A 12,090-nucleotide genomic window follows, 5' to 3' on the forward strand; every position below is an offset into this window, starting at 1 on the left:
AAAAAAACGTTTCCGGTGACGTTAAAAACGTCACGTAGTATAAAAGGTAAATCCCTCCTACACGCGCTTATTCCTGGATTTGGTCAAAGGTAAGTCAAGTCAGAAAAACAGAGGGGCTTATTTTCGACGCATTGTTCAGCTCTTAATGCGAAATTACTGCTGAGTGTATAAAACAAAACATTCAAGGACGTTGATGTTGATGATGGATGGGAATTTTGTAAACAAATGAAATTAAATGTGCGCTTTCTGTGTGTTTTTCAGGTATGAATTTGCTTTCCCGAAGACTGAGCCGTCGAGGACTTTGAACAACTCAAATTCATGTTTTTTCTTCAAGTAATGGACATTTGATTACTATTTTTGCCTCCAGTTTGTTCCTGAAGGAAAGGCTAGCATTTAGCTATCACAGCCCCACCCACAAGAAGTTTTTCAGTTGAAATTAAAACCATGAAGGTTGAAGACATAAAATTATTTAAATAGGATCTATAAGTGCCTTAAAAGCACACTATAATATTCCCGAGACGCTGAGGATCTATATTATCAATAGTAAGTTGATTTTGAAGTTGAATTGAAATTCCTCAAATGAAATTAGTCGTAGACAATAGGCTACCTAGCGGTAGCTGGCTAGCAGGCACCGTATGTTAGCTTGGTTCTTAGCAAATAATTTGAGCATAGCCTTGTAGTATGAGCTCACACAGGAACGTGGACGGAAGCAAAATGCTCCGTTTCTTCGTGTGTGAGACGGAATTGAGTAATTATACAAATAAAGATATAACTGGAAAATTCGTAAAATAACCATAAGCAATCTGTTCATAAAGATTGCCGTAGGCACAGAAGGGAACTTTCCAGATCATGAAGCCGGACTTTTTGCCTGCCAGATTTTGTTTTGTAGGGGCTGATCCACGGAACGAACACCCACCGCAATCTATACATAAAGATTGCGTTAGTTTGAGGATTGTGGACATTTTGTGAAGCACTGTATGTGTGTGTGTGTATGCGTGTGTGTTTAAATGACGATAATTATAGCACAGGGAGTTCACGAAAAGCCTAAACCAGGTACTCGGCAATCTGAGGATAAAGATTGCAAGATGACCGGGGAGCAAACAGGATTGACAAATATGGTGGACTAGTTGCGATTTGCTTTTTGTCCTCGGGACAGCTCCGAGGGCTAGCCGTGTTTTCCTCGGAACTACATTTGGAGTATTTGGCAAACGGCTGTGCAGATCAAGTATAGACTCATACGCCATCGCATTGTCTGACTTTGATACGCATATGGTGCTCGCTGTGTTATTCCATCAGTACTGTCTCCGCTGTGACAGCGATTGTTTGTGAAGGAGCTGGGTTGTCGCCGAAGTGGTTAACAGAGGGAGTGCTCTGATTAGCAGGCAGCCTCCTCCTCCCTCCCCTTCGTCAAGCAGCTGAGAGCAGGAGCAGGCCTGCCCTCTGCTGTGACAGATTTCAGGTTAAGAAGCAGCCTTTTATAGGCTGCTTCAGTTGCCCTTATATAACAGAGGGCGTTTTACACTGTTGCTCGATTTCTTCTGAGGCTTCTTGATTGAATATATTCAATTTGCCGTCTGTTGAGTAACCATGAACGATACAGTGACGATATATTTGTTCCAAGCATAGAAAGCCATACATTTGTTTTACATAAGGTATTGGTGATGTGTAGTAACACCACAGTATGTCTATGCAAAACTGCTTCTCCTCCTGAACCAGCAACCAGGGTCATGTATAACCACTGATTGTGTGTATATGTGTAACAATTGTGACATTTACAGGATTTGAGTTATTTGCAGTGTTGTGGAGGTCTGAGACTATATAAAACTTCTACTACAACAGTTACGCGGGTAAGACCTAACTGATTCCTCACATCATGACATTTCCATAAATTGGCAAAATGTTTCATTACGAAATGCATTGAAAGAAAATAAAGTGCATGCTTATTATAAAGGTCAGTTCGAGCAGTTATATTATGAATCATTTGAGGGTTATTCAGATTAACACAATAATAATCTAAAACACTGGAGCATTCAAATGTGCTTGAGTGTTCACTGTTTGTGTTTGGCTCATATTGCACTTTTCAAAGATGAAAAGTAAGTAAACACCCAACACCTTTAAACTTTACAGTCACTTTAATTTGTGACAGCTTCATGTGATGTTTAACAGGTGTTTCCATTTAAAATGTGTTGTTACTACAGAGAGTGCAGTGCCAATGTGCAAAAACTAACCTATAGGTGGCAGTAAGTGGCTAGACTTGTGCCTTCTGGCTGGGATAACTGTCAGTTATCTCATTAAAACAGAATAATCCAGTACAGAGAAACTGACACTATGATCACATGACCACAGGTGAAGATTAACAAACTAATGTCACAGTTTCCAAGCATTTCATTCTTCATACAGTTCTTTTTAATCATATTTTATTTTTTCATTGCATATAATCTTTGTACCATTCACCTTTTCATTAGATGTCATAATTAATTAATGACAGTAGATTTTGTTTGTATAAAGTATTTGTTTGTTTTCTCTTTTTCTTACAAAGTTATATTTTTTGCACAAATGAATATGACTGTGATAGATGTATGTTATTAAAAACAAACACTGATAAGTCATATTCAGCATTACTTAAAAGTATTCTCTTTGGATATTTTGAACTATTTTATATAGCTGTGATACATAAGTGGAAATGTATGATGAAATAAGCATATGAAATCCAAGGTAAATAGATTTTCAATATTCTTTTTTATTTTAGTAGTGAAATATTGAAATAAATAAAAACGATTAATGGCAGGTGTGAAGCTTTGTACATGAACTTGATAAATGTGCATAGTTGTCTGCGTTGCTCCTGCTTCTTTAATTGTAGCTTGAAATGGAATAAACAGGGTTTCCTCGCACACAAAATGAAAGCATTATGGCAATGTGCTGTCCTGCAAGTGAAAGTCCCAGAGAGCAGACCCCCTGTGGTACTGAAGAGCAAGTAGCAGTGACCCGGCCTGGTCACTACTTTACTGCAGCTGGTACTCCAAACACCTCAAGTACAAGACAGCACAGCACATATAACCTTTATGGCTATATGGCTGCAAGAAAATGCTACTGACTGTCTGTACTTGGTGATTTGTGTTTCAGATTGTGTTTCTACACACACACACGCATATACACACACATTTAAATGATTTCTTAGATAGTTGGTCATAGAGGCCTCCTTTGGTGCAGTACAGTGGATATAATAGGGCCTTGTTGGCGTATGGTGGCACGTGTGTTCTTGGTGGAATGTCCTTGAACAGGTTGGTGCTGTCATCCTCTGAGCTGCTGTAGGACCGGTTTCAAAGTGGAATCTGAATGTGTTAGTGGTTGTTGGCTGACTCTGCTGTAACTTTGTTGTTCTGACACATTTTAAGGGATCTGATTAATACAGTTGTCAATGTGTGTCCCTGAGAAGCGCGTGTGTGTGTGGGGTGGGTGCTTGTAGTCTTAGTCAAAAGTCTAAAAGACAGTCTGGTTGGAATTCTGTTGGACGGTGCCCTGTTTTTCTATCTGGCAGACAAATAGCCCACACTTGATGTGATACTTATTACGACAGACAAAACATCTCCATATAACACAAATGTAATACAGCTGTGTAATGTAGATGAGTGTATTTAATATAGTATTGTGTTTTAGGGTATGGCAGGGCGACCAGTAGACCCAAGAGAGATTTTGAAAGGTGTGGAGGCTCTGCTGGGCAAGGATGGAGAGCTCCGCAGTCTGGAAGGAGTCCCAAAAGTGTTTAGGTAAAGAACTGACATGAAATTGAAATGTGAATATGCACTCACTGTGAACAACACCTTTAGTTCAGGACTTTAACTCAATGATTTCTAAACACCTTTTCCCAATGCAGCCTGATGAAAGCTTCAACTAAGATGGTCAGTAGATGTATGTACCTGAACATCCTGCTGCAGACGAAATCCCACGATGTTCTTAACAGGTATGCTGGAAATCACATCCTGTGGTCACGTTTCTATTCTGTTACTCTCATTCACTGGACTTGATAAAAGCATGACAGCTGTTAACTTTCAGTTCAAGTCACACTTTTTTTTTTTTTGACTTCTTATATTTTTCATCCAAACACATCCAAGCACCCTGCCCCGAGGCGCCACCACGCTGTCGATGTTTGCATATGTACTGTGTCAGCATACACATCCCTGTTTGTAGCATGAATAGAGCTGTGTGAAGTTGTTTTAGTACTTTCTGGAGTGTAGGTTTAAAATTGGGGTGGGAGGTTTATAGAACAATTGTGTGTTTGTGTAATTTACCCAACTGTTGTTTTTAATTATTTGTCCCAGTAAAATAGTGTTGTGGCAAAACCTGCTGGTTATTCAATTTCTGTCTATCCTTGCATGCCGTCTCTATAATTTGTTGTTCGCTCTTTCACTTAGGTTTATCAGAGTTGGTGGCTACAAGCTGCTTAATGCCTGGCTCACCTACTCCAAAACCACCAACAACTCTCCTCTACTTCAACTTATCCTGCTAACACTGCAGAAGTTGCCCCTTAAAGTCGATCACCTAAAACAGGTATTTTTTTATTGTTGTGTTTATAGTTGTAATCTATAGAGAAACAATAACATCTAACCTGCTTTTAATCTGTCCCAGAACAATACTGCCAAGTTGGTGAAGCAGCTGAGCAAGAGTGCGGAGACTGAGGGTGAGTTAGTTTTACATTAGAAATGAAACCTCTTAAATATAGGCAGCAGTGTATTTTCAATTTATTGTGTTGTCTTTTGTTTGTAGAATTGAGGAAATTGGCTGCTGTGCTTGTGGATGGCTGGATGGCTACAATCCGCTCCCAAAGTGTCTCAGCCAGTACCACCTCTCCTGCAGGTACAGATCTACTTTTCTTTTTGGCATCAAAGTATCCTGTAGGCATCAGATTTAAAGACTTTCTATATGTCTTTTATAGATAAGAAAAAGAAGAAAGAGGAGACTAAGGTGCCTGTGCGTGACTTGAAGGAAAAAGGTGGAGATGAGGAGAAGAAGGACAAACCCAAAGCTCATGCACCCAGCCACACTAAGATTCGCTCCATAGGTAAAGGTGGAGAGCTGTTTGGCTCTTTCTCCAATAGTGTGTCTTGTCTGTCTCTTTGTCTTTCTTTGCCTCCCTCTGCTTTTGTCGTTTCCCTCACCAACTTTGCCCCTCCTTGAGCCTGGCTCGCCTAAGGGAAACTTCCTGTTAAAAGGGAGTTTATTCTTACCACTGTTGCCAAATGATTGCTCATAAATGTCTGTGTTATTGTTGGGGTTCTTTCTAAAACTGGGTTTCCTTACAATATAAAGCACCTTAAGGGGACTGTTGTTCTGAAGTTGTAGTAAATAAATAAAATGGAATTGTTTAAGTTCTTTGTGAGCATCAGTGTTTTATGTTACTTAGGACTGGAAATCGGAGACCCTCCCAACCCAGCCCCTCCTAAGAAGACGCCAGCTGCCCCACAGCTGGGTAGCAAGTACAACATCAAGCCTCCAGTCCTCAAACGACACAGGTATTGCACCTCCACAACAGCCTGTTCTGTGAGCAAAGCATCATAGTCTTGTAGCTTTCTCACTGGTGCCCTCAGGTGGTACTAACACTGCAGTACTGACATTTTTCTTCTTGTGTTCATTTTTTTCATCTACAGCTCTGGCTCAGGAGATGCTCCACCTCAGGAGAAAAAGTATAAACCTCTAAATACACCCTCCAATTCCGCCAAGGAGATCAAAGTCAAAATCATTCCCGCACAACGTGAGTTCACATATACCCACCGAAGAACTTTTGCTCTTAAATACAAGGACATGATGGTGACGTATCAGTAATCTTGTTTTCTTTTCTTCCTGCAGCAATGGAGTGCACTGGCTTCCTAGATGCTCTGAACTCTGCCCCAGTTCCCGGGATCAAGATCAAGAAAAAGAAACCCAGTGCTAACGCTACAGCTAGTACCAAGGTGGTCTCCCCCACAACTAACAAGGTAGTGATGGATCTCAGGACAGTCTGACCTCAGATTTTATTTAAGATTTTGTTTCCTTGTTTTTGTTGTTCTTAATTAATTTAGTAATTTTGTCATTTTTAAAATTATTGTTGTGTTTTATGTAAATATCCCCAGAATTAATCTTTTTGCTTGACAGAAAATTATAGACATTGTTTTGCTGTATTTCTGTTAATTTGTATAGAATTCTTTAGTCTGTTGTTGTGTGAGACACAGAAACTGCACAGAATCGTTGGTTTTTCTCACCAGATACTCACCACTGTTGCCTTGTCTCCTTTAGGCAAGCCCATTCGACAGCAAACCTGTATATTCTGCATCTTCTACAAAACCAGCATCTCCAGAAAGTGCTGCTTCCAGCACTCTTGCAGATGAAAACCAGGAACCTGAGCAGCCTGGGACCCCTGTTCCCTCTGAGGACCCAGAGCCCTCTGACAATGGTTAGTTCTTGAAGATGATGATGAGGATGATGATTTGTAATGAGCACATGTTGCCTCCAGGGTGTTTTCTTGTTTTGTTGGAAACGAGCATAAAATGTTTTCCTTGTTGGGTCTTGTTTACAGGCGAGAAACCAAATGCACTGGCAGAGCCACGTGGAGAAGAAGAAAGCTTGACCAAGAAAGGCAAGAAGAAGAAGACGGTTCACTGGGCTGAAGAGGAGCAGCTCAAACACTATTTTTACTTTGATCTGGACGAGACAGAAAGAGGTAAAGCTGGAGGGTTCAAATACCAAAGTGTTTGAGTTGACTTTTTACAGTTGGTCTGTAAATCATCAAAAAACAACAACTATTAATGCTGTTATACTTAATTCACAGTCAATGTCAACAAAATTAAGGACTTCGGTGAGGCGGCTAAACGAGAGCTAATGATGGACCGGCAGACATTTGAAATGGCTCGTCGGCTTTCCCATGATACCATGGAAGAAAGAGTCCCCTGGACACCCCCAAGACCCCTGACGCTGGCTGGCAGTCTTGTTACTTCAGGTGCAAACAGCACAGAGAAACTCACCCAAAGAGACCGTGAAATGGGCATCCTGCAAGAGATCTTTCTCAGCAAAGAGAGGTAGGGCATATGTATCCGTGGTGGTTAGTAAGTGCATTTTTCCAGGATCAAGCTGTGCATTACAGATGCCAAAATGTAGAAGAAGACAATTCAACAGTATGTGTGCTGCTACGCCCTCAGTTGTGTGCCTGAGATTACAATTTCAAGCATCATTTACATACATTTCTTCATATTAGTAGCTTTGGTCTTGCTTTGTATGGGCATCCGCCATTGTTGTGGTCTGAGAGAAAATGAGGAAAAGCCACTTTAGGCCACTCTAAGAAACGAGTCTTACCATGTTCATACCAAAAAGTTAAATTGTCCTGTTATTAAAACCAGAATTTGGTGTTTACAGTGTTCTTTCCTTTCTCATCATCAGTGTGCCTGACAGTCCACACGAACCAGATCCAGAGCCGTATGAACCCATGCCCCCCCGTCTCATCCCACTCGATGAGGTTGGCTCACTAAACACACACACTCTCTACAATTCTATTTCTTGTCATTTACATATTCTACATGTGTACCACCAGCCTACTAAGCTCTCAGTCTGATTTCCAATCCAGGACTCGTCAATGCAGGATGACGGCTACGTAGAACCTATGGACACGACGTCACAACCAGGCTCTGGCGAGAGCGCCAAGCTGCCGCCTGTCTTGGCCAATCTCATTGGTAACCTGAACAACAGTTCCCGCAGCCCACCAGCCTCCAACATTGTCAGCAGCACTGTGCCTCCCTCTGTCAATATACAGGAGCTGCTGACATCCATAATGGTAAATACAGGACAATCATCACAAAGTAGCATCTTTTCTAATTATGGAAGTTTTTGTAAAATATCTCTGCACTTGGTTTAAGTTTTCTTTTTGTTGTTACTGGCCAGTGTAACTAATGACAACTGTCTATCATCAGGGGCCCTCTGGTAACCAGTCTACTGAAGAGTTGATAAAGCAACCAGACTTCTCAGATAAAATTAAACAGCTGCTGGGCTCCCTCCAGCAGACTCAGAATCAGAACCAGAACCAGAGTGGACCTCCACCAGGTGAATTAACTGAATTCATTTTCATCTTTAACTGTTAAATTAAATTGTTATATTAAATATGTTACCGTAGGGTCGTGTCCGTCTGTTTCTTACTTCTTCTTTTTCTTCCTCTGCAGTCAACCAGGGTCTGCTGGGACATGGTCCAGGCATGAACAGCATGAACACCATGCACATGCAGATGCCCATGAATGGTGGCTACCCGCCCAACAGTTCACCCGGTGGTCCTCGGTTTAACCACCCCCCGCCCCCTCACAACCACGGACCACCTTTCAGTGGCGGTGGAGGCCCACGCATGATGGGACCACCGCCAGGTCAGGGGAGAGGAGACGGCAACTACTGGGGAGATGACTCGATGAGAGGAGGGCCCCACAGAGGGGGGCACTTTCACCGAGGAGGCCGTGGTCGGGGAGGAGGAGACCCAGGATTTAGAGGCAGAGGGCGAGGAGGTCCCAGAGGAGGAGGACACAACAATATGAATGGTACCTTATTTTCAAGTCTTATTTTAAATGTGTTTGCAAAGTTTGCAGACTGTGCAGAAGCATTTAGAGTATGTTTCACTCAAATGTACTGAATACAAGTGTCATATAGTAGTAACCAATTTGCTGCTCTCACCTTCTTTGTTTCACATACTTCACCCTTAAATCTATAATGCTGTTTTCTCCTGGCAGACATGTCCAAGAGGCCTGTTTGTCGTCACTTCATGATGAAAGGAAGCTGCAGGTATGAGGGCAGCTGTGCTTTCTACCACCCTGGTGTTAATGGACCACCACTGCCCCCCAAATACCCCGCTAACAACCAACATAATCAGCACCCACAGCATGGCCACTAGCTGATGTTGCCATCAGCCCGGGAATAACTGAAAGACACTAGAGTAGCCGTTAACGGCGATCCAATTAATGCAGACGTCTGTCTTTAGACAATTATGGAAAGACCAGGATGATCTGTCCTGAACAGTAAGCTTGCTGCTGGTAACTGAAGAGTCTGTGACAGAACAAGAAGAGAGAAGACAAGAGATTGTAAATGAATGACTGGAAGGCTGTGAGATGATCACTGATGTGACTTTGTTTTTATCGTGTTCATTTTTAACAGTGAGATTGGGCTACCATGTGTCCCCACTACGTCTGAATTGCTGCAGCTTGGTGCCTGTCTGCTTTGTCACTTTCCAAATCATTAACAGAGTTGGCCAAATGAAAACGTCCAACTCAGCACACCACTTCGTTTCCTCCTTATAGTGTTGCTCTCTAGTTTTGTTGCACCATCAGTAAGATTTGTACAGAAGAATTGGAAATGTTTTCCCTTCCTGCATGAGACAAAACTTTAGAAAAACCAGCTGAACTTCATCTATGATTTTTGAAAACTGGGCCTGTAAAGAAACATAACACTTAAACCGCCTGAGTTTGCCTACCCCTGAGAAAACTGCTGCTATGAACTCTGCTGATCTGAGTAGATCCTTTGCTTTGCTTTTGTTTTTCTCCGAGAGCAGTGTGTCATATGTAAGCGCGTGGTGGGGCAATCACAACATGCTATGCTATTGTCAGAAGAGCCGCTGCCTGTCACCTCTGTACTCGTCTAAATCCAGGAGGGGTTTGTGTTGTCAGTGTTAAAGATGGGAACGATGAGTCCCTCTGTGGGTCGCCTATATTATGTGTTTTCTGTGAAAACAGTCATTTGTGTCTCTTGTGGGACTGTAAGAGGTTTTTTTTGGTTTGTTTTTGTTTTTTAACTTTTCACCCTCTACATTTTTTTTTATATAAATTTGACAGTGTGCTTCAGGATTTTTTTTGGTTTTGTTGTCATTTTTTTTTTGTGAAGGTATGAACTGTATGAATAAATTCATACATTCATTTTCAGTTGAATTCTTTTGTACACAGTGTATTAAATAAATGTTTAAATACTGAGCAAGTGTTGCTGTGTTTTCCCTTGAAGTGTGACTGATGTGAGCAACAAGCAGTTTGAGTGAAATGTGCGTCTGTACTGCACAGACTGATGAACAACACCTTGGGAATATTTGTCAGTTCAGGTGTTTCATTTTAAATCAGGAAAACACATCCTGTTCAGGCAGGTCTATCCTCTGTGCGTGTGGAGACAGCTGACGTCAGATCCGTGTTATCAGGGCAGGGCTGAGTGCATCTGGTGAGTGAAGTGTTACGAGGAGTGGCCTTTAACCCTGCCCTTTAGTGCAAATATTGACCGTGGTGTATAGACCACACAAAGATAGAAACTCATAGGAGTGAAAGGCATTAGAGGGAGCTGAAGTAAGGACACCTCATCACTAAGCTGCTTCCACATCCTGTTGCAAGAAACACAGAAACATTTATTTAGTGCTGTGTCGAGGAACAGAAGATTTCAACAGGAAATTGCAGTCAGGGTAAAAGCAAAGAAGAACACTAAATGAATGACGACCTCTCATGCAAGTGGAGTGTCACATGAAACAAAGCTGCAAAGCAGTAAAGGTGAATCAAAAGCTGAGTGACACTAAATCATAAGAGCAATGCTTTTGAGGACAGCTTTAGCTGATAATCCTAGAAAAGATGTTTGAGACAAAACTGAGGGAAACGAGGTCACAGTTCTCAGGAATGTACAACTTATGAGTATGTGGGAGCTATCATAATTAAAGACAGTTGGTGAATTTGGATTTGCATTAGTGTTTATTTTCTAAACACTAATGCAATGTTGCACTTTCTGAAGTATCTACAGATCTGTATGTTGGGTTTATATTTGGAAATGTGGTCTGTGGGCTCTACTTCCCTTCTTTCACTAAACTCACTTCCATGTATACTTTAATCAAGCCCTCTTTTTGTGTTATGTGACCAGGGTGGCTGTGGCTACAATGTAGCTGCCATCACCAGTGTGTGAATGTGTGGATGACTGGATGTGTAAAGGCCATTTACCCTGCTTACCTGTGCCTGAGGTCCTTGACCTGTTTTTAACTTGCCACCAACCTCACCCAGCTCCAATTCTACTCTGCCTCCAGCATCCTCACTTTTCTCACCCTTTCAACAACTGGTTCTCTTCACCACCCTGTGCAGAGCCCATGTGGCTTAGTTCAGGCCATCTGCCTTGTCAAAGCACTTTCTACACCATGTGTCATTTACAGATTTTCTTTTCTGTGCTTTCTGTCTAACCTTCATACTCTGATGGATGCACCAGAGAACAGCTTGGGGTTAGTATCATGCCCGTATTTGGCATGCAGACTGGAGCAGCCAGGGATCGAACCGCCAACCTTCTGATCAGTAGATGATCTGAACTACCACCAGAGGCTGAGAACATAAGCTTGTTTGCTTCTGGATTGGGTGTCACAGGTCACATCAGTGAAGCCAAAGCATAGCTGAAGTTGACATTCCTTTTGTAATTTCATCCCTGTTTTGCAATATTACTTTCCCATCACTACATACAACTCCAACAGTTTACGTTGTACTTACTTTGCAGCCACAGCAAGATTATTATGAACCAACCAATGGATTATTCATTTAACTGCATGCCTTAAAATTGTATGATTTAGCTGATCATTGCTATGATAATATACAAAGCGCAAGATAATCTCTCCCCAAAATGTATTCAGAGGTTGTTTGAAATTCAATAGACATAAGAAAAGAAAAGGATATTTAAAAAAGAGGGAATCTTCTAAATGAGGGAAACATCTGGAATAGTGACGACAATGTGTGTAAAAGTTAAAAAATGATTGTCAATTTTTGAGGCAAATCAATACAAAATGGAGGTATTTTCTCATATATTTCAGTTCTTCTCTCTATTTAATATTTATTCTTAATTAATAATTTTCTTTGGTCTTTGTTTTAGTGCAGTCTTGTTAGATTGTTATTGTATGTTCAAAGGATAGTCGTTTGGACCTTTTCAGTCACTGATATGTGTTTTATCCCCTTTTAATTCAGTTCTTTGTTTTTCTTCTTGTCATTTTCAAAAACAAAATAAACAAAAAACAAGAAAATGTTAAAAATGACCAAAAGGGAAAAAAAATAAAATAAACTGTAGAAGACGTGGACAGAGAAATCAAATGGCCTTAAAATA

The 12,090-nt window shown here is 41.2% G+C and overlaps 1 protein-coding gene across 2 annotated transcripts; it reads left to right on the plus strand.

Moving 5' to 3' along the window:
- Nucleotides 1-30: 30 nt before the first annotated feature.
- Nucleotides 31-9,962, plus strand: ppp1r10 (protein phosphatase 1, regulatory subunit 10). Of its 2 annotated transcripts, none has more exons than XM_026155447.2 (19): nucleotides 31-89; nucleotides 262-543; nucleotides 3,658-3,767; nucleotides 3,875-3,961; nucleotides 4,413-4,548; nucleotides 4,627-4,678; nucleotides 4,765-4,854; nucleotides 4,934-5,059; nucleotides 5,402-5,510; nucleotides 5,646-5,749; nucleotides 5,845-5,972; nucleotides 6,271-6,427; nucleotides 6,551-6,694; nucleotides 6,803-7,049; nucleotides 7,408-7,483; nucleotides 7,592-7,798; nucleotides 7,935-8,064; nucleotides 8,181-8,543; nucleotides 8,733-9,962. In XM_026155447.2, exons 3-19 carry the CDS (start codon nucleotides 3,661-3,663, stop codon nucleotides 8,891-8,893), a joined length of 2,424 nt encoding a protein of 807 aa, XP_026011232.1. In that variant the 5' UTR covers nucleotides 31-89; nucleotides 262-543; nucleotides 3,658-3,660; the 3' UTR covers nucleotides 8,894-9,962. The 2 variants fall into 2 exon arrangements, with proteins under 2 accessions (XP_026011232.1, XP_080152429.1); XM_080296303.1 differs by having other exon boundaries at nucleotides 71-89; nucleotides 262-333.
- Nucleotides 9,963-12,090: the final 2,128 nt, after the last annotated feature.

This window comes from Astatotilapia calliptera, chromosome 22 (genome assembly GCF_964374335.1).
Source record: "Astatotilapia calliptera chromosome 22, fAstCal68.1, whole genome shotgun sequence".
Classification (NCBI taxonomy): domain Eukaryota; kingdom Metazoa; phylum Chordata; class Actinopteri; order Cichliformes; family Cichlidae; genus Astatotilapia; species Astatotilapia calliptera.